The following is a 21,429-nucleotide window of genomic DNA, read 5'->3' on the forward strand; positions in this document are numbered from 1 at the left end:
TTTATTTTAATCTTTTTTTTTTTATTGATTTACTTCCCTCTGGGGAACAACTTCAAACACTTCCCGCAATACTTCTGCCTCCTCTGGGCTCACATCTAATCCAACGTCTCTAGTATTTTCTTGTACGATCGCTCCAAGCAAATTTTGATCAACATAATTAATCAATAAATCCGAAAGCCCGTCCTTTGGCGGCAAAACATCAAACTCTAGCAAGTCGTCTCGATTCCATACCGATTTTGGCAATTTTGCCATAATTTTGTTTTCCCCGGAGAGGATTGCAAACCTAATCAAGTTGAATGGGACTTCCTTTGGTATCTCTTTGGCGTTAAGGAACCCAAAAAATGAGCCACGTACTGGCTTGTGCTTAGTTTTGAAGAGTTTTTCCAAGTTTGTGGACAAAAAGTCAAGGTGTTTCTGCCACAATAGTTTTGCTCTCACCATGTATGTTTCGGCACAAACAGCAACTTCATGAGTAACTTCAAAGTCCGATTCTTTAACACCTGCAACGCTAGAAAGAGCGACATCAGTGAGTAACCTATATGCAACATAAGGATAAGCTTCAAATGCTTTTTGCATCTCCCTCTCTGCATCATCCACTTTGTTCAACTCCAAGTATGCAATTACCGTAGAAAAAGCTATCCCTGGGGAGTACCATCTTGTATAACATGTCACCAATGGCGATTTTGACAATTGAATCAAATATTCAAATTCCTCACTCATTATACAATAGAAGTCAATAAAGTAACGAGTTCCCAAAGGATCTTCCGCTGGGCTCAAGCTCAACAAGAACTTGCAAAATGTCAATGCCGTTTCAAAAAGTGACCTCTCTCCTAAGGAAACAATGTATCTAAACAAATTCAAGTAAAATTGTCTATTGGAGAAAAACTCATACGGTAGCCTGATTAACCCGTTTTGGGCTGACATTACCAATTCATGGAAATTCTTATGGAAACTTCGGTCAAAGGTAAACAATGCTCTTTCAATCAAGGCATTTGATGTGGCTTTGTTATCACCTTGCCTTAGCAAAACCATCGCCACTTGAAGTAACGTCTCTTGATGATATGGGTTCAGTTGCAACAACTGCATAAGTGACTCCGGATCTGGAGTGAGAACAGTAGATGCGTAAAATCGAGTATTTGCGATCCTGCTCCTTGTATCAGTGACCTTGTTGAATTTGAAATACCGCACTCCGAGATTCCTCTCTTTAGATATCTTGACATGTAAATCGGCATCATCAATGTCATCTTCTTTATACCTGAGCAACTCAAACATTTCATCATCAGTCAACTCTTCCATAGTGACACTTTTCAACTGAGTCGGAAACCAATCATCTCTAATCTTGGACAAAAGCAACTTGCGTGATGTTCCTGGAATGCTCCTCCTATCTTTACCACCCCAGTTTCTGATCATTTTACCCATTTTCTTGAACTGTTGGAGCATTTCTGGAGAAATCGCTAATGATGTGGTTGAGTTTGCATCTTCAATCAACTCGGTAGATAATGAGTTACCAAATAGATTTTTGTACTCTTGGTCCTGATCTAGATTCTTGAATGATTTGATGGATAGCAACGGAAGTGACGAGTTTAGTCTCTCAGTGGTGAAGTTTTTAAAGTTGGAGTCATAAATCCCGGACGGTTCCACAGTAGAGTCATACTCATCTTCAAAATCGTACTGTTCTAAAGTTGCCTTTGGTTTCGCTTCTTGCTGCTTGACTTCGGCGAGAATCTTGTCAATATCATCGTTATCTTCCTCATCATCATCCACAGGAGTGGCTGACCTTGACTTTTTGGCTTTCTTTTTCTTTTTTGACTTCTTTTTGGTCACCGCGGAAGTGGGAGCTTCCGCCTTTACACTCTCCACCTCTTGCTTCTCCTCGTCCCCCTCATCCTCCTTTTCCTCCTCGTCACCTTCGTTGAGGAAAGCAAAGGCACTAAATTTAGATTGCACAGGCTTAGCTCCACTTGCCTCATTCTTTTCCACATCGATATTTAATTTCTTCAACTCGTCCTCTAAACTCTTTCCCGCTAGCTTTTTTAGTGCTCGTGAACTCATTTTGTATAGTTAGTGGCAAATATCGGTTGATGATATAACTTTTGATTTTTTTTTTTACTTTTTTTCTCTCTAAGAATTCTATTTGATCTCCTGGTGGTTGCAAAAACCTAACCTATCTTCAGCAATGCATCAGGTCCAAGGAGCACAAACTTTACCACTCTACCTCACCAAAGAGCATAAAGAGTATTTTACCAAAAACGAGTTGACTCTTGGGCCAGCACGATTATCAGCAAAACCACTCACTGAAAGACCACCATTTAATCCCTTCTCGTCAGACAACACAACCCCAGAAGCCAATTTCAAATTCTCTCCCGAAATCAACGGATCCAAGGAGGATTTGGTCAGAAGGGTGGACGAAATTATCCAAACAGAAGCAACCTATATTTCCAACTGTAGCAACTTGGTAATTATGTATTTGGGTCATTTACAACACCTTCAATTTGAACTCCCAGCTGCAGTGCACATCACAAAAGAGTGCATTTTGGCCCTTGTAACTATTCATCAGCATTTGCTAGACGAGATGAACAATATTAGAAGCAAAAATCAGAGTATAGTCGATCAATGCAACCAAATAGCAAAGAGTATAGCCAAATCAGGGATCTCTGTTTTTTGGTACAGTTTGTATTGCACGCATTATGATCGATTGATACCCATTGAACCACTTGCTAAATCGAATTCAAAGAATGTACCACTGATGAAGTCGTTTCTTTTGGGAATGAAAAACTTTTTAGAAAGTCAACATGCGAAACATAAAGACTTATCATTCATGTCGTTGTGTCAGAGACCAGTTGATAGAATTGTCAAGTACAAGCTTTTCATTAAGGGAATGATGAATACATTTATTGAATTGGGCAAGGACACTTTTAACTTGGAGAAAGCGTATGAGCTGGTTTCGCAACAATTGAGTAAAATTGATGACTCAAGAATCTCAATGAATGCAAATAGGCAATTGAACAATTTAGTCAACTTTGAATCATTGTGTGACGTCGATGCCAATTTTTTTGGAAATCCAGTATCTGTTGGGTTCGCTTCAGTGATTTATGTAAAGAATTCCAAGCCTGAAATGAATCATTCCCCTATTGTTCTTTACAAGGCTCATCTTGTTATCCTAGAGTACAACCAAGTAATTAACAGGCATTCTATGGGGAAATACAAACCGAAATTTATCATCCCTTTACTGAATACGTCAATGGTGAAAGAGTTTAGGTATGGTTTGCACGTAAATCTTTCCACCAACATCAAATTGCAGTTCAGGTCATCTTCAAATCAGTATCAAGTAGTGTTGTGTTTTGTATCACAAAAGGAGCATGACTTTTGGAGCATAAAGTTTGACTTATTGATCAATGTGACCCATCAAGGATCTTGTGAATATAAGCTGGATACTGACCATTTATTTTGCCATACTCCCAAAAACTTGACCTCGTGTTGGAAAGATGAATACGATGATCCAGAAGATACCCTCCATTTTACTGCCTCACAAATATCTCTACAAGTGAAAATTCGTTTCGATTTGTATCTCAAGAATAGAATTCAGGTAAAGCTTGGAGAGTTGGCATCTGGCTCAAAACATACAGTCACGCTATGGTTCATTGACGTGTACAATAATGAGCGTCATTTCAAACAGATTGCTAGTAAAGAGATTCCTTTTTATACTTGTAACAGAGCAACCCAAACATAGTACACGAAATTTGTAAAGTTATAATCATTAACATGCATTGAGTTCATTATGTAGCTAATTACCAGTATTACCAGCACCAATACTATCGTTATGTGAAGCAATTCCATTGTCAACATCAGCATTATGTTTATCGCTTCCCTTTTCCAAGATAATCTTGATAACTTCATCGGCATTACTTGTCTTGAAATTGTTTGTCAAATCTTGTTTCGAGGCTTCATCTAATATACCATCGACACCACCTTGTCTATTGATAAACACCTTGAATACGGAGACAATGTCAATAAGAGGAATTGTGGTGTCACCTTTTTTGTATTTTTCATATAATGAAGGATCATCGACAAAAATGACAAAGTCGTTATCAGTTCCTTTGTAGAAAAGCTTGTGTGGTTGGTTAGTCATTGTGGGTGTAGTATTATCAATTGTTGTAGAATAGAGATTAATCGCAAATGAATTGGTGGAAATCAGTGTGTCTATTTATAGTCCAAATCAACCAACCTATTCGTAAAAAAAAATAGCAAACTAAGGTATTTTCGCTCTTGGGTTTGTGTCACACAAAATGTATTTTTCCACCCCCCCAATTACATCATAACCGTCATGCTTACACAAGTGTTTTTTGGGACCAAATAAAACTGTGTCCTAACTTTGCCATTGCCAACAAGTCCAGTTTGTGAAATACACCTTCCATTGATTGCTCTATACAAAACATCTTTGTTGTCTTTTTTGTTCGCGTTGGGACTATTGACTTTCTTTTGCCACACAGAAGGGCCTTTTCCATAGACTTCTTCTTGCTTCTTTGTGACTTGATCCCAAACCAATCGGTCTCTTGAGTGAAGACACAAGTGTTTGAGTTAGGTACTGACATTAGCAATAAACGAGGTCTTTGGAGCCGGACACCCTGCCTAACGAACCAATTCGCCTTTGTATTCATCATGCTCGGACTTCACTCATTTTTATAGCCGACGAGAGTCACGTGGTAAAAGTAAATGAATCTGGAACTAGGACACCTAGTTAATTAAAAATCCACGTGCGGACACCCTTCTACGAGCTTCTTTGTATTATCTACTACATTTTGTTGCCACTCTTCACTTTGGTAGTCGTATTTCTTCATCCAAAGCTGTCTAAGCCCAAACTAAAAAAAGATTCATCTGTCTTTTTTTATCTTCCGATTTTTCCTTTCAATGACTGCGAACAAATTATTCCTCAAATTAACTACCATTGACAACAACTCCCAACACCATGGTTGTCGACGCTTTGAAATCATTTTCCACCAACGTTGGATCCCATATAAAGGATGCTTACAAAACCACTGAGTCGGAGGTGACACACTTCTCTCATAATTTTAAAGATAAAGTCACATTTTACCATCGGGATTACGATCAAGACGATGAACTTGTAAAAAATTACAAACACGAGATTAAACAAGCAAGACTGGGTCTCGGGCATCTCATTTCGCAATTAAATCAATTCTACAAACGATTGGTACCTCATATGATGTCATTGAATATAAAAGTTGCACGCGATTTTCAGTCACTTATTGGACCTGATTCATTACAATTTAAGGATATTGAAAAGTACTATCACGATTTCGATGTGTTTCAAGCTGAGCAAGAAGTGCCCCATGTTCATCCAAAGGAGAGACAATTTTCAATAGAAGGCGTCAATGAAGAATTGTTTCAATACTTGCAATCGACATTCGCTCTCAAATACGAGTTAGAAGGGGAGTGTGTTGAAGGTTTGGACTCAACTGTCCCTAAGATTCAAACAATGAGAAAGAGATTAAAAGAGACTTTGAAATTGATCAAGAGGAGGGACCGCAAACGTGAGGACCAAGACAGACTTATGAGAAAGATTGACAAATTGAATCAAAAGAAACCGCCATTGTCAGAAAAGGAAGAAGCCAATTTGACAAAACTTCAACGTGAATTTGAGGAAGTGGACATTGAATTCAAGGTGTTGAATGATAAAACTACAACACTTTTACCTCATATAATGTCATTTTTGGACGAATTTCTTGAATCGATTACGAAATTGCTTATCTTGAAACAAGACAGCATTTTTGGTAAAATTGTGAAAAACTTCCAATATTTTGCCACCTTTTATGGATTCATCTATGAGGAGGTCCCCACTTATGAAGCAATCTTGAACCAATGGGAACTGGACATAACTTCAACAAGACTACAAATTGAATCGTTCATCACTATATTGCAAAACTCTAAAACTGATTTGTTGAATGAAGAAATAGATGATGAGGACAAGTCACTGAAAACGTACAAGTTTTACCACAAATTATCCAACAAAATATTTGACAAATCTCATACGGTGAAACCGAGAGACATAGCAGCGGGTATGTTTAATGACACCACTGAGGCCGACCCAATCGTATCATTCGAAAAATACAATAACCCTCAAGCAAATCAATCAGAGACATACCATCCGAGAAAGATTTTGGGTGTAAATGACATTGTTGTGGAAAAAACAGTTGGGTTTCAGCCTGAACTACCTCCTCGACCAGCGCTTGCTTCATTCAAGTCTATGCAACTGACTGCACAGGCTCCATCACGAGTGTATTACTCACAGAGTGCAGCCAATTCAATGGAATCGTTGTCATTGAATAGTGATGATGACACTGTTATTTCAGATTCGTCTCTGGTCAGTTCGGTACCTACCCATTCATTATCGGGCTACACTAAAGGTGATGTTTCAGTAGACAAGGAATTGCGAAACATTTATAACACATCCAAGAATGAGATCAAAGTGGCGCCTACGCTCTTGTCTGATTTCAAAATTACGCCCGATTCTGAAACTTCCGAATCGCAATTAACTGACGCCTACAGACTTGCATTACTTGACCATTTCTACCACAAATTGGAGGTTCTTAAACGAACATCCAAGATTGCCAAGTTTGACTTTATTGGAGTAGAAGTGGGAGATTTATCATTTAAAAAAGGTGATACTATTGAAGTTGTTTTTGATTTGCAAAATGTCGATACATTGTACCAACAGAGTAACTTAAACTGGCTAGTTGGAATAATACAACAGGACAATGGCCATGATTATAGAATTGGATTCGTACCAAACAATTACGTATAGCTGAGCATTCAATCAAAATCGTTATCCAATAATTTAAACATTGACCCAAGGACTCTTTCAGGATCAATTCGCAATCCGTTGTGGAATAAATCGTTGGTGATGTATTGTCGTAAATTGCATGAGGGTAAATATTGTTGTTTGACATCTCTTGTTAATTCAAAATCAACATATTGATCAGCATAATAGGTTGTAGCAACAATAGGAACATCTTTCCAAGCGATCTTTTGCAACTTGTCAGTGTTGTACAATATACTCCACTTTGTATTTTCATGCAATGCGTACGCCAATGGCTTGAATTTTCTAAGTTCCACATAATCATCAAATATGCTTTTGTAAACCATTTCCCCTGTAAAGTAAATCTCATCGTTGTTAAACTGAAATTTCTCATTTCCAGGAGCATATCTCAACCTATCAGCACTCCAATTGCTCTTCATTTCTCCACTACAATAGATTGCTTCTTGGAAGAGTGCATATATAACATTGGTATCAAATGACATGGCATTTTGAGCCAAAGTCAATGTAGGCACCGTCGCGTGCTTGAACATTTCCAAATCTTGCCAAAATGCCGTCACTATCTTATGAACTTGATCGGTTCCACCAAACCCACCAAAAGTGAGTCCTAATTGTTGGAAACGTTCAACTGATAAACGACCACCATCGGGTAATGTAACCTCATTTGACTTCAAATATTGACAAATCTTCACCACTCGAGATACATCCTGGGGATACTTTCGATAAAAATGCACATTTCTTTCCTTCGTGCGCTTGTAGGTTTGCGTGTACACCGAATCAACATCAAATCCAATTGGAGGTACACCACCAGTGACAAGCACTTGTTTCAACGACTTAGGAAAAAGTGACAAATAAGTAAAGCTACAGAATCCACCATAAGATTGACCCAATGTGGACCACTTTGCATCATCACCAATCAATTGCTTGCGAATAAATTCGGCATCTCTTACAATCGAATCAGCTCGAAAGTTTAAAATAGTGGTCAATTGGTCATCAATTGAAGTTGCCGATAAATCTCGACTCAATGTATTGTAATCAATTGGGGTACTTTTCCCAGTACCTCTTTGATCCATCCATACAATTTGGTACCCTTCATCCAACAATACTTTGGTTACACCCGAGTAGCTCGTGGGGATAGAGCAGCCAAACCCCGGCCCTCCTTGTAAGTAAAGCAATAAGTTGGGAGATTCGGGTAAAACTATCCCATTAAATCCATCCAAGTGGGCATGCTTAGCTCTATCATATTTTTGAGAAATGGTAATGACAACTTGAATCTTGCGCGAATTGGAATCATTATGATCCAAAGGCAAATTGTATGCAATTGTTTGGTTGAGGATTTTATTCAGCTGAAAGTAATCAAGAATTTCAAACGACATGGTTTAATACTACGTTGGTCAAAGAGTAAAAAATTTCGGAGATCTCGTGCCGCACAAAAAGAACACAACCCTTATTTGCGCTTTGCATGAAAGATCATCTACCCCATTAACTTCGTCCTCTACTCAATAAACCCGTATAAAATACAAGACATGTAGATGAAACTATAAACTTTTCTTTAAATACCTCATTAATACATACCACCCGTTCTTTGCTTCCTCAATGCATTTTGTTGTTTCTCAGTCTCGGAATCCCACAAGATAAAATCATCCAAAGCGTTACCTCCTGGAACCATAGGCAAAACAGGAACCTTCTTTTCAACCATAACCTCCAACAAAACTGGTTCTTGACAGTCCAAAAATTCTTTTACACCCAGCTTCAACTCCTCCTGCGTTGAGATTCTAATACCTTTAACACCCATGGCATCTGCCAATTTCATGAAATCAGGGTTTGCTTGATGCGTGTGAGAATACCTGTGTTCATAAAACAAAGATTGCCATTGTGTAACCATACCTTGTTCCTCATTATTCAAAACACAAACCTTGATTGGTGCACCGGCCTGTACAGCCGATGACAATTCAGTCAAGGTCATATTAAATGAGGCATCACCGTCAATATCGATAACAATGGCATCTGGTTTCGCAACTTGAGCTCCAATGGCCGCAGGTAAACCATAACCCATGGTTCCCAAACCACCTGATGTGATCATGGTTCTAGGCTTGGTCCAAGTCCAATGTTGTGCTGCCCACATTTGATGTTGACCAACACCGGTGGTGACGTACACATCTTTGTCGTAATTCATTGATTGTTCGGAAATCTCTTTGATCAATGTTTGTGGCTTAATCTTAGAGCCAGGTGTTTCCACTTGGTATGCATATGGATATTTCTCCTTCCATTCGTTAATCTTTGCAAACCATTCTGGTCTTGACTCAATTTGATTTACAAGGGGAATAAATTTACGCAAGTTGGCGGTGACATCACCCTCAACTGCTTCAGTAGCTTCAACAACCTTGTTGATATTTTTTGGTGAAATTTCAAAATGCAAGATACCTCCTCTGTTTTCAGCAGCAGCTAATTTTGCTTCAGGTGCAAACTTGGAAATGTTACCAGTAACTCTGTCATCAAATCTGGCACCAAGGGCAATGATACAATCGGCATTTTGCATAGCGGTGTTTGCTGCAGCTGATCCGTGCATTCCCAACATATCCAACGATTTTGGATCTCTTTGATCAAAAGCACCCAAGCCTTGTAGGGTGGTAGTGACTGGGATATTAGCTTTATCGGCCAACTCTTTAAGTAATTTCGAACCATCTTCATGATTCAAAATACCACCACCACAATAAATGATTGGCTTCTTTGCTTTATTCAAGATATCAGCCGATCTTTTAATAGCTTCAGTGGTGAATTGTGAAACTGCCTTTTTAGTTATTGTACTCAATGCATTCGATGGCAATGTAGTATTTATAGGAATAGATTCTCTCAAAATTGACGCCGTGACATCTTTTGGCAAATCAACTAAAACTGGGCCCGGTCTTCCAGTAGTGGCAATCTCAAATGCTTCGTTAATTCTTCTTGGTAATTCTGCTACATTTTTAACCATAACATTCCACTTGGTACAGGATCTCGAGATACCAACAACATCAGCTTCTTGAAAAGCATCAGTACCGATAGCACTTGTTGGCACTTGACCAGTAAACACAATCAATGGAACACCATCCATCAATGCATCAGCCATCGGGGTAATAACATTGGTTGCACCTGGACCAGAAGTGACCAAAACAACACCTGGTTTCCCACTGGCCCTAGCATAACCTTCAGCCATGTGACCAGCACCTTGCTCGTGTCTTGGCAAAACAAACTTGAACTTGTCTGAATCGTAAATAGCGTCAAAAACTGGCAAAATAGCACCACCAGCGTAGCCAAAAACGGTATCAACATTATGCCTCAACATCATTTCATGGAAAATTTCACCACCAGTCAATCCAATAAAGGAATCATCCATAGCTTGCTCTCTCCTTTCATGACGTTGTTCTTTTGAGAGGCTCTTTGGTTGTGGCAGAGAGGGTGACTCAGCATCAGTTATATTGAAAGCAGGTGATGGTTGGGGTCTGGACGCAGAAGTAGCTTGAGCAGCATTATGATGATTTATCTTCGAAATTGATCTTGTTTGAGATCTTATAGCAAGATATAGATTCTGAGTAGATCTTTTGCTACAGCACCTTGATAAATGACGTGAAAGCATCGTTTGGAATAGATAAGTTGTGATAAGAGGAAGAATGTAAAAGGTAGTTTTGCTTGTGGAGAAAGGAAATATATAAAGTTTGAGAAGAGAGTTGTGAAAATTATTGTGACTAATTTGTATGCCGAAAAAAAAAAAAAAAAATTTCATTCATTCACATCCATCCCGAAGAAGGAGAGAGACAAAGATAATACAACAAAGAAAATAATTGTAACGGAGGAGGAAAACTGGGGAGCATAAAATCCTCTTTCGTACAGGTAATGAAGTCAAGTTGTTCCCACTAAGTCTTCCCCCCCAAGTGTTTGTCTTTACCCTGGTGGTTGCTTTGAAGTCTTTGGATGATCTCGGATAATTGTATACAAAATTTAAATCAGCCGTTTTGTATGCAGAGACAAATGTCCTGAACCGGTTCAAAATTTATTTTTGTCAATGGACAACCGGAACAAGTGAAAGAAAAAAGTACGATATATTATTCATCACGTGATAAACACGTGCGTTTAATAATCATCATTATCTATGCTTACTTATTTATACTTTTTGACACACAACATCAATATGATCCTCTTTGATAAAAAACGCCTTGTAAAACCTTTCCCAAATACAATAACTCAAACCAATCAAGTTTACAATGCATATAATGAATAATGAGCCGCCTATTATCGCACTCATTACCTTAAAAAATAAAAAATCGTAACCCGCAACACCCTTGGCCACTTCGCTATTTGCAAGGGACATGGTACCCACAGGGAATGTCATTGTCCACCAGCCTTTGTTCCATTTAATCAAGCCAAATCTCTTTGTTGTCCAATCGGGGTCATGGTTCTTGGCAAACGGAGAGCTTTTTGACATGCACGATGCTATAGCAATGAATAAGTAAATGTATCCTCCTGCCAATAGAAGATAAGCACCTAATGCTGACGGAACCAAAAAAGCTTTGGCTAAAGCATCGTCAGGGATAAAATTGTACATATTGTTACCGAATAACATGATACTGTAACTACTTTGACCAACGAAACCAATCGGTAGAAACTGGGTAAAGATTTGTGACGTGCTTGGTATTTTGCATAGGATCAATCTAACCATGAAAATAGCCCCAACACCATGAAATAACATGATTGATATAAAAAACAACATCAATGCTGTAACTTCAGTTATAATCTTTTGATTGCGGGTTTCCAATTCAGGAGCAATAAGATGACCTGGCGATGAGACAACGCAACAACAAACCACAGGCATAAAGATACTAGCATTGATATCAGCAATTTTGTGAGCACTGAATTTTGACAAAAATGAAAAGAAGAAAATGACTGCTGTGTTCATAACCGCTAGAACAACGCCTATCCACCACAAGACCCAAAGGAAGATGGGATATCTCCCATGCGTTAGTAGGTTAACTCCATTGATAATAGTGCTAAATCCCATTGAGTATACTGCAAAATATAGCGAATGACTGTAATCGTGAATATATAGTGCCATTCGGCGAGGGTAGAACCAGCAACTTAGTACACACATAACACTTGTGACAATGAAAAAGAATATGGTGATGCAAAATAGGATGATACCGCAAATCTCTAACCAACGAGCTTTATAGGGGAAACCATAGAATATGTTACCTGTTATCCCGCATCCCAAGAAGGAAACAAAGTAGGACGGATGGAAATCATCAATGAGCTCTTTTCTTAAAAACTGTCCTACTGTCAAGCGCGTAGATCGGTAACATTTTTCACCCTCATTGCCTTGCGTGTCATACGGACTATCATTCATTGCAGTTTGATCCAGGGCCAATTTTGAAGATAGTGACGCCGTGCTTTGGTGGGTTGAGGATGCATCCAACTCAGGTCCAACGTCCGAGTTACTATCTTGTTCCATTCGTGATACGGTATGGAACTGTGTAATCAAAAAGAAAATATAGCTCAATAAAATGGGGCGGGTGCGTAATATATACTTTGCCGCTTAATGAATGACTCAAGTCGGGGGTTGCTTTTTCTTCCTTTTCCGAGGAAAAAGGTTTAAATACAAAGTAGTTTTCTTTTTTGTCGCAAAATGATTGTATACGATATCGGTGCCGCTTGTCGGTGTTGTGTGTATTTGCGAGTCAGAAATAATACCTTTTCTCTCAATGGTTTGGGATGAGAAGAATGGCTTTATGTAAAAATTTGACTCCTTAACTGGAGTCGAGTTACAAATTAGTTTTAACTCTTCCTGCAATGTCTACTGAAAGAGTCACAGAGACAAAAATTTTGTGGGGGAAAAAAAAACCACTCGATAGGGAAATTAATGACGGTATTAAAGCATAATACCGACCAGAAAACCGCTTTTGATAACTAGAAGCAAAGAACAATGCCTCTTCCACTTATCCTTAGAGCTGTAACAGTGTGAAGGTCAATTACATATATACCAATACAACAATACACACTCGTTGGTCAATAATAACCATCGGATATAAAGCGCAACATGTACTCGTCAATGTGACCCACGCCTTCTTCGTAGTCGACGTCATCTGGTAGCTCGTCCTCAACATCCAATGCCTTTAACATTGATGTAGAGCCATTTGGTTGTGCTTTATTCTCTTCTGTAAAATCTTCATCGTCGACAGCAACCTCTTTCAAAGCTGCGCCCGCGGCTACTCGATCCTCTTCATCCTCAGCTTGTGCAAACGCTTTGGTCATTTTCGTGTCACCGGAAAAGTCAATGGTTCGATCAGCAATTTCCTTTGTGGCTTCTGAAATGTTTGGGTCATTAACCAAATCACGAACGGAAAACTGACCAAGGTAATCGGTTGTAAATTCACCTTCCTGAATAACCACATTGTCCAATTGCCTCTTTTGGTTAGCTTTTTTGATAATGTTGGATTCGATGGTGGACTCAGATACGAATCTGTAGATATGAACATCTCTAACTTGTCCTATACGATGGCAACGATCCTGGCACTGCTTGTCCATGGCTGGGTTCCAATCAGAGTCGTAAAATATCACCGTATCTGCTCCTGTCAAGTTGATCCCCAAACCACCAGATCTGGTTGATAGTATAAACACAGGGATTTTAGAGTCTCTGTTGAACTTCTCCGTCATTAATTGCCTCTCCTCGATTTTAGTTGCACCATCCAATCTCATGTATCGGTAGCCATGAATATTCAAAAACTGCTCTAAAATATCAAGCACCTTAGTCATTTGTGTGAAAATAAGAGCTCGATGTCCTTCGGCTGTCAATGTTCTCAACAATTGTGCCAACTTCTGAAGTTTACCGCAATCGAATTGCAACAATGTTTTATCAGGGAATGCAATTGATAGCTTCACTTGTGATTGATGGAAAGGGTTAGTGATGTTGCCTTGTTGTACTTCTGACTTGATCTTATATTGGGTGGATTTGGGAATAAGTTGATCCTTCATATCCAATGCCACTGCCGCCGGAGTTACTATCGAGTATTTTTCTATTTCATCCGACATCGCAGTGGCTCTGTCAGTGACGGACAAAGAAAGTTTGTCAAGTGGCAGTCTGGCTTTATTTTTTCCCTTGATTGTCAAGAAGCGCAACAACGAGTCACCATATATTGGTCTCTTCTCACATCTTAGGGTGTTGAGGTATAGAATATGTTGAAATTTATCCCTTAGCTCAACCTGCTCTTGGCTTTTCAAATCTTGAAAGTAGGATACAAAGTTTGTCATGGTGTTTTCCACGCCACTCATCAACTTGTCAAGTTGAGCAATTTGTTCCTCAATTTGCGCCAGTGATTGTAACCGTGCTGTTGACTGCGAAACAAAATGGTTCAAATTTTCTTCATTAGCGACATTCAAATTAAGTACATCAAAATCAACCATGTCCTTTGAGTCAGCACTAATGCCTTTAATCATATCATTTACATATTGAAAAGAAAATGAAACTGACCTTGGCATGGAAAATGATGTTACTATTGGTCTAACTTCAAACAAATCCGGGTGGTTGCAAACTTTCCTCAATTGCATCAAACAATTAATAATCGACAAAAAGTTGCCCGATGCCAATGTCTCTTTTGTCTTGGCACGAGACATGAAATCATCATACAAAAATCTCTGTCTTTTGGATAACCGACAGTACACAATATGCTCATACTTCCCCGGCATTTGTTTTTCCACGTCCTTCTTCAACCTTCGCAAGATGTATGGTCGCAAAACTTGATGTAACCTCGAGACCGTGTTTTTCGTTTCTTCATCCATTCGCAGTGTACTCTTCTCATTCTCATCAATCAAATCAGAATTATTTCCTAGAGTTGTTTGTTCTAGAATGTTATCAACTGGCTTCCCAAACCACTGCTGAAAGTCCTCTAAATTCGAGAACCCGTCAGGCATCGACAAGTTAGCTTTCGAAGAAGGCATCAAAAAATACAACAATGACCACAATTCGATCAAGTTGTTTTGTAAAGGTGTACCAGTGAGGAGAAGTCTGTTTTCAGTATTGAAGTTGAGTAGTGCTTTCCATCTGGTAGACCTAAAGTTTTTAATATTGTGTGCTTCATCTAAAATCATATACCTCCACCTCCTTCTCTTGAATGCTTGCTGGTCCTGCACTACCAACTGATAAGAGGTTATACAAACGTGGAAAGCATCGGGCTTGTTCCACCCTTTTCTTTTTTGTGCTCTTTGCTGAGGCGATCCGTAATAAGTTAAAACCTTGAATCCTGGAGCAAACTTTTTAAACTCCATCTCCCAATTCAACATTACCGAGGTGGGGACAATAATTAAATGCGGTCCCCAAATGTGATGCTCACAAGCCAAATAGCACAAAAGTGAAATGGTTTGAATAGTTTTCCCCAAACCCATTTCATCTGCCAAGATTCCATTTGTATTGTTATTGTATAAACTGGCAAGCCAGTTGAGACCTTGTTTTTGGTAAGGCCTGAGAGTTCCCCGAAGCAACGACGGTACATCAACGTCTTTCACTCTCGATCCATTGATCACTTCTGTGCTTTCATCGCCATCATCTTTAGATATCAGCTGTCTGTGACCTTTAACTTGGCTATTCTCGACCGGTTGATAGTCATCCTCTGACTGCAGCATCTCGTCATCACTAGCTTCACTGAAACTCTCAACATCTTCATCCTCATCATCACCATCATCAGCGTCAACGCTTTTACTGTTGTAAAAATCGGCTAAAGCAGTTTTTTTATTTGGTAATTCCAGTTCAGATTCGGAAGCAGATGCGTCGCTTCCTCCAGGCAACAATTCAGCTGAGGACTCGCTTTCGGAGATTGACCCAGATATTGGACTACTTTTATCGGAGTCCAAAAGTTGGTTTTTATCTAGGTCCAGTTCGCTCACGATCTTTGAATATTCATCAGACATTTGCAAATCTTTGAAGACCCCATTTTGTAAAGGTTTAATCTCGCCTTCACCATATAGCGACATGAGTCCACCAGTCTCGTCAAAACTGTCGTCACTTTCCAGCATTCTACCTTCTTGCTCCAGCACATCTGGAGTACCATCAGTGGTTGGCTCAATAGAGCTCTCGATGTTGGCATATTTTCTTCTCAAATCTTCAACTGAAAGATTACTATCAAGGTCACCACCTCTGGCTGTTGTTCCATTGGCACCTTGCTCGCGATCGTTTTCCTCATTTTCGTCCGAACTTGAAATGAAATCATCAGAGTCGTATGAGTCATTCATCTCCATATCATTCTCTTCACCCATCACAGCCTCGCTTTCAGCAGTTGCTTCTTTAGACGACGTGAGCTGTGCTTCGAGAAGCTGAGTTGAGTGTTGCAACATCTGACTCAAGTGCTCTCGACCTTTCACTTTCTTAAGCTCCTCTTCTTTTGCAGTTTGTATAATCAGGTATACTTTGAAAGCATCATTCCATCTCTTTTTAACAGCCTGCATAGCAATCCTACTCATCTTTTTCAAATTTTGTTCCCGTTCCTTCAATAGTCTTTCCTTTTCGCCTCTCTTTTTCTTAAAATGCTGATCCACTATGGAAGCAACTTTTCTAGCTCGATTAATATGCTGCCTCCTCATCTGATGATGGATTCGCGAGAAAGCCATTCCTTGGGTCAAAAGGTAATCTTGATGCGTGCAATCGTTGTTGGAACCTTGCATTTTCGGAACCACAGTAGACGTTATCCTAAATGGGTCGTTCAATTTGACATTATAAACAGGAGGTATAATCACTTTCCTTCTCTCTATCTTGTTCCCCTGAAATTCTAAAGTGTTGTCAACATTGATCTTATGCGAAATTCTCTTGAACATGTTCATTTGCTTAGCATTTATAGCCTCGAATTCTTCCTTTGTGAATCTGTAGTCTGGCGCATTCAGTTCATCGATGATTGGTGTCCTGCAATAATTGTCCAAGAAGTTTCGTAGCTTGATAGTCAAGTTTGGTGCTACGATTTTTCCATCGTGTGTTTGCTGAACTTTGATAGGCTCAGGCTCAAAATCTAAAACTTTGCCTCCTTCTTCGGTTTTGGTAATCAGCGAATTACTTTCTGCTGTTTGTGGTGTCCAAGATGGAACATGAGAAGGGTGCGTTATGAGAAGGTTGGGCACTGTACCAGAAATACTTTTTATCTTCTTGTTGAATGAATGAAATGTAACGTCTCTATCATCATCATCATCATCATCATCATCGCCATCTTCAATTGAGATTTCGATAGGCTCCTTTGCATCGTTGTATTTGTTGTTGTCGATACTCTTGCGACTTTTTGATGCCAATTTTGAATGTTTTTCCTGTGGTCGTACCTTTGGTACATCTTTTTTATTCAATTCTTTAAGCTTGCTCGATTGTCTTGTATTCGACTTCACTGAAGGTGCTACTGAGATTTTCTGTTCAAGTGACGAAAATAACGCTACTTCCTTTTGTTGATATCTTTCTATAGTTTGTTGGCGAAAGGGAAACTTATTATTCAACAAGCTTTCCCTTTCAGATAGTTTCTTTTTCTGAAACCGGAATGGAAGTGCTTTCAACTCTTCATCGTTTTCGATATCGCTATCCCATTTCAACTTGTATTGATTAGATTCACAAAAGTTCAGAAATGAATCGGAAATTGACATATTCACAACTTTTGAAAATTCTGACGGCACCCATGAAATTATGGATTCATACTCTGATAGTTGATATAACTCATTTACAGCCATGCCAAAATCAACAATAATAGTCGCTAGCTTGTCCTCCTTTGACTGTCCAGTGACTTTTCGTCTTTTGTTGGGTTGAACTAAAGTTGAATTTTGTTGATTTGATGATTCATTTGATCTTTTTACCAGCGAAAGTCGAGATTTCTCGTTATAGACAGCGGAATTCGCACTCCCTTGACTTATTCTCGCCAGTGTTCGTCTTCGTCGAACTTCTACTCCCATGATTGTAGTCAATAAGCCCAAATGCTTTGGAAAACTATACACTCAAAAGGCAAAAGAAGAAGTGATACAAAGTAGCCCCCCCAAAAAAAAAAAAAAAAAAAACCGAAGAACGCGAAGGCATTGAAATCCTGAATTACTAGCACACAATGGGATAAAGCAGATTGAGAGAAATACAGGCAGTTGTCATAGAGTTATGTAATTACCGTGAGTAGGCAACAACTGTCTAAGTAATTGCCTTGTGGCCACTACAAAAAATCTCAAGTGATTAAATAAGTTTGAGTATTTGAGTAAATGAGCAATGAGTACTTAAGAGACCTCCTGCACTAATTCCCCGGTGAATCTAATCAGTGTGAGCGCTTCCGATGCTTAAGCTTTTATAAACGAAGCGTTACTCCTTTCATAAGAATCTTTGTTCGATGCAACATCAGACTCTTCTGGCAACACTCCACAATCCTTTTCAGCATCAACGTCTGGTTTATTCTGATAAAACGGAGCATCCTCTTTTGATGTGGCACCCAATGCATCAGCCAATCCATTATATGGAAATGATCTTATCATTGCTGGCTTTTCTGGGTTCAACTGGAAATAAGCCACGACCCCAGCTATGCCAAAAAGTAGTCCAAAAAAGATACCATTATGCTTCAAGGCGGTTGAGTCAGAAACAAAGTCGTAGTAGTCAGGGGACCAAATGTCGTAAAGATCTTCGTCCATATTCACAGGATCATTCAAGTTTCTTCTATTTTGTTGGTCGTCGTATTTCAAGTATGGATCTTTCTTTTGAGCCAAGATAGCTGGTGGATTCTTGTAATCAGCCCACTCTGGGTGCTCAGGATCAGCGAGTGGTATCGTTTTGCCTGTGACTTGATCATATATGGTTGTCTTAGTGGAGTTGTGCCTTATCATACTCAATTGTCCATGTGAGTTGGCTACTGTACTTTTTAACAACATGTTTGTTGGACGAAGTGCCCATGATTTTACTCCTAGACGTAAACTCATTGTTAGGATAGATATCTGGATGCTCTGTGTTATTGGTATAATGACAAGGACTCCAGCAAGTTCCTTTTTTCTTTTCTTGATTTTTTTTTTTGTTCTTGTTCTTTTGTTCAAACATAGTCTCGTTCTGAGCCAATAGAATTTAACGTGAAACTGATTTGCTTACTTTTAAGACACCTGTTAGGAAAAGAGCCAATTCAAGGGATACATTGTAGACATCGTGGTAGATATATCTACTTTGGTATACGCACCTCTTACATTGACCATACTCTACAAATGAAACCTTAAATCGAGACGATATTTGTCTTTAAACCAACTATAAAAAACATGCTCGAGAATAAACACCGCCCGTGACAGGTCCCAGTCTCCAAGTCGAGTCAGCCACTACATAATCATCCTAGATTAATCCTTTGATACTCTAGCAAGTTGTGGTTCACCAAACTTGATGGATTTTAATGGTGAATTCTCCCCATTGGCATATTGCAATAAACCGGCATTACCTTCTATGTTGACACCAATGTATTTAGCCGCATATGCTATTCCCAAAAATACCGGTACAAATGCAAAGAGTACACTCGAATTGTAAACATTCCAATATTCATGAACTGGAGGTGGATTCAAATTGAAATGGTATTTGTTGTTGAATGGTGTGGAATGAGTTGCCTGCTTAGTAGTGCTAGTGGTAGAGTGTTGAAACCTCTGAGTCGTTATCCTTTTCAGTAATCTTGAAAACATATTTTCTATGATACTCTGTTTGATACTTTGCTCTGGTGTAAGTCTAGTGGAAATGGTATGGGTGATTCTTTGAAAGGTAAATGGATGTTGGCTCCATTACGTCGCACAATTATTTTTTTTTTTCGCTTCTGTTTCACTATTTCTTTCTTTGTCCCAAGAAAGTTAAACAACTAAACCCGATGGTGGTGCATCTCTCTCACAAGAACCAAACAGCTGGTGTAGACGTAAACATGAGTACCAGGAACAAAAAGTAGCAAGGAGTCACGAGCCATCGTGATCTATATCGGCTTATATTATGTGTTCAACTTCACTAATTGCTTGCGCATTGCATGAGATCAGTGTCCAACAATCACATGGCATTTCCGTTTATGTTATCGACTGCGACCTCTCTTCTAAAAGTTGGTCCACTACTACTCTAAAACTATACTTTCTATAGTGAGTCCTGTAATTACTGTAATTCACTTCAACAACTATTTTTTTTGTTTTGATCTTTAAAAATTGTGTTGCAAAATATATTTTTGACAACCAACTTGCTCTTCCACCATCCCTTTAGCCATGGAGATAATAGCAGTGTTTAGGATTGAAACTATAAACGATGCCAAAGTCACCACCTACACGAAAAGTCAAAAGCTCAAGAAGTCAAGGTTGAACGCTATCGATTCGCTTCCTTTATTTGCTCTGGAGGTAGTAAAAATAGGACGTGGCAAATATTGTGACGTGAGAATAGACAACCCTGTAATCTCCCTCCATCATGCTACGATATGGTCAGTACAATTCGATTGTGATACCCCACCCTTGGTCTACATAAATGACAATTCGAGAAATAGGTTGTTGCTTAACGACAAAGATTTGCATAAAGGGGAGACGAGGATTCTAAAAGACGGGGACACTCTTGAATTTAAATCAGCTGCAATCTTCACATACGAAACATTAGAAGTTGATGATGATACCCAGGATAATTCAACATTGACCATTGACACATGGAACATTAGCGATTCATTAATTGGAACAGGTTCATTTGGTTCTGTATTTGTTGCATCTTCCTCCACAGATTATAAGCTATATGCTGTGAAAGTGTTGAAAAGTGGAAGCAAAAGTACTGAGTATGATCTTTTGCGTACTGTAAACCACGTTTGTATCCGTACTTCGATTCCTTTTTTTTTGCAACCAAATACTAACAAAACTTATTTTTAGCCCAATATTATCAAAATACATGAAGCAGTTATAATCGATTCGTCTATGTACTTGTTTCAGGAATTGGCATGTGGTGGAGATCTTTTCTCCTATTTGGTAAAGGATAATCATCTACGTGCAATACCAGAACAAGAAGCCATTTTTATTGTTTTCCAAATCATGAAGGCCGTTCAATTTCTACACAATAACCTAAAGATAGTCCACAGAGATTTGAAGCTCGATAATGTTCTAATGCAAATTCCTTTACCCAAATCTCGCATATATATATGTGACTTTGGTATAGCTAAAAAGTTGACGTGCTCACGCACAAACACTTCGGTCGGAACCATCGAATATAGTGCACCAGAGGTCTTCAATATTGATAGCAAGGGTAAAGTATTCCAGCCTTATAATTACAATTGTGATTTATGGTCCCTTGGTGTGGTTACACATATTTTGCTAACAGGGATATCACCATTTTATTCAGAACTGAAGGAACAAATTTTGATGATGGCTCGTCGTGGACAATTAAATTTCGCAAAGAAGCAGTTTGTTCACATTTCAAAAAATGCCAAGGCTTTTTTATCAGCTTTGCTTAGGGTAGACCCCCGGCTTAGAGTGGATGCTAATGACAGTTTTAATTGTGCTTGGATAGCAAGTAATAGGGCCAAATTGGAAAGATTCTATCGCGAAAGAATTGCTGATGCACAAAATTGAAAAAAAGAAAAGAGTGAATTCTTTATTTCAACACATTTCGAGTT

General features: G+C 38.9%; 11 protein-coding genes across 11 annotated transcripts; 3 read left to right on the forward strand and 8 right to left on the reverse strand. All coding sequences in view use genetic code 12, as the record gives it.

Annotated features, from left to right (window-relative positions):
• Positions 1 to 21: 21 nt before the first annotated feature.
• On the reverse strand, positions 22 to 2,052 carry CPAR2_406190 (uncharacterized protein; the record flags this gene model as incomplete). Its single annotated transcript, XM_036811552.1, has 1 exon — positions 22 to 2,052. The coding sequence occupies one exon, from the start codon at positions 2,050 to 2,052 to the stop codon at positions 22 to 24; it is 2,031 nt and encodes a 676-aa protein (XP_036667977.1).
• A 124-nt stretch (positions 2,053 to 2,176) lies between these two features.
• CPAR2_406200 (uncharacterized protein) lies at positions 2,177 to 3,730 on the forward strand (the record flags this gene model as incomplete). Its single annotated transcript, XM_036811553.1, has 1 exon — positions 2,177 to 3,730. One exon carries the CDS (start codon positions 2,177 to 2,179, stop codon positions 3,728 to 3,730), a length of 1,554 nt encoding a protein of 517 aa, XP_036667978.1.
• Positions 3,731 to 3,784: 54 nt separating this feature from the next.
• On the reverse strand, positions 3,785 to 4,129 carry CPAR2_406210 (uncharacterized protein; the record flags this gene model as incomplete). The annotated part of the gene is made up of 1 exon (XM_036811554.1): positions 3,785 to 4,129. One exon carries the CDS (start codon positions 4,127 to 4,129, stop codon positions 3,785 to 3,787), a length of 345 nt encoding a protein of 114 aa, XP_036667979.1.
• Positions 4,130 to 4,966: 837 nt separating this feature from the next.
• Positions 4,967 to 6,820, forward strand: CPAR2_406220 (uncharacterized protein; the record flags this gene model as incomplete). Its single annotated transcript, XM_036811555.1, has 1 exon — positions 4,967 to 6,820. The coding sequence occupies one exon, from the start codon at positions 4,967 to 4,969 to the stop codon at positions 6,818 to 6,820; it is 1,854 nt and encodes a 617-aa protein (XP_036667980.1).
• An 8-nt stretch (positions 6,821 to 6,828) lies between these two features.
• CPAR2_406230 (uncharacterized protein) lies at positions 6,829 to 8,208 on the reverse strand (the record flags this gene model as incomplete). The annotated part of the gene is made up of 1 exon (XM_036811556.1): positions 6,829 to 8,208. The coding sequence occupies one exon, from the start codon at positions 8,206 to 8,208 to the stop codon at positions 6,829 to 6,831; it is 1,380 nt and encodes a 459-aa protein (XP_036667981.1).
• Positions 8,209 to 8,396: 188 nt separating this feature from the next.
• On the reverse strand, positions 8,397 to 10,448 carry ILV2 (acetolactate synthase catalytic subunit; the record flags this gene model as incomplete). Its single annotated transcript, XM_036811558.1, has 1 exon — positions 8,397 to 10,448. The coding sequence occupies one exon, from the start codon at positions 10,446 to 10,448 to the stop codon at positions 8,397 to 8,399; it is 2,052 nt and encodes a 683-aa protein (XP_036667982.1).
• A 525-nt stretch (positions 10,449 to 10,973) lies between these two features.
• Positions 10,974 to 12,314, reverse strand: CPAR2_406250 (uncharacterized protein; the record flags this gene model as incomplete). The annotated part of the gene is made up of 1 exon (XM_036811559.1): positions 10,974 to 12,314. The coding sequence occupies one exon, from the start codon at positions 12,312 to 12,314 to the stop codon at positions 10,974 to 10,976; it is 1,341 nt and encodes a 446-aa protein (XP_036667983.1).
• Positions 12,315 to 12,868: 554 nt separating this feature from the next.
• SWR1 (chromatin-remodeling protein) lies at positions 12,869 to 17,767 on the reverse strand (the record flags this gene model as incomplete). The annotated part of the gene is made up of 1 exon (XM_036811560.1): positions 12,869 to 17,767. The coding sequence occupies one exon, from the start codon at positions 17,765 to 17,767 to the stop codon at positions 12,869 to 12,871; it is 4,899 nt and encodes a 1,632-aa protein (XP_036667984.1).
• A 366-nt stretch (positions 17,768 to 18,133) lies between these two features.
• CPAR2_406270 (uncharacterized protein) lies at positions 18,134 to 18,763 on the reverse strand (the record flags this gene model as incomplete). Its single annotated transcript, XM_036811561.1, has 1 exon — positions 18,134 to 18,763. One exon carries the CDS (start codon positions 18,761 to 18,763, stop codon positions 18,134 to 18,136), a length of 630 nt encoding a protein of 209 aa, XP_036667985.1.
• A 399-nt stretch (positions 18,764 to 19,162) lies between these two features.
• CPAR2_406280 (uncharacterized protein) lies at positions 19,163 to 19,495 on the reverse strand (the record flags this gene model as incomplete). The annotated part of the gene is made up of 1 exon (XM_036811562.1): positions 19,163 to 19,495. The coding sequence occupies one exon, from the start codon at positions 19,493 to 19,495 to the stop codon at positions 19,163 to 19,165; it is 333 nt and encodes a 110-aa protein (XP_036667986.1).
• Positions 19,496 to 20,050: 555 nt separating this feature from the next.
• Positions 20,051 to 21,385, forward strand: CPAR2_406290 (serine/threonine protein kinase; the record flags this gene model as incomplete). Its single annotated transcript, XM_036811563.1, has 2 exons — positions 20,051 to 20,626; positions 20,690 to 21,385. 2 exons carry the CDS (start codon positions 20,051 to 20,053, stop codon positions 21,383 to 21,385), a joined length of 1,272 nt encoding a protein of 423 aa, XP_036667987.1.
• Between the last annotated feature and the right edge of the window lie 44 nt (positions 21,386 to 21,429).

Source organism: Candida parapsilosis, contig 006372 (assembly GCF_000182765.1).
Source record: "Candida parapsilosis strain CDC317 annotated contig 006372".
In the NCBI taxonomy this organism is placed as follows: domain Eukaryota; kingdom Fungi; phylum Ascomycota; class Pichiomycetes; order Serinales; family Debaryomycetaceae; genus Lodderomyces; species Lodderomyces parapsilosis.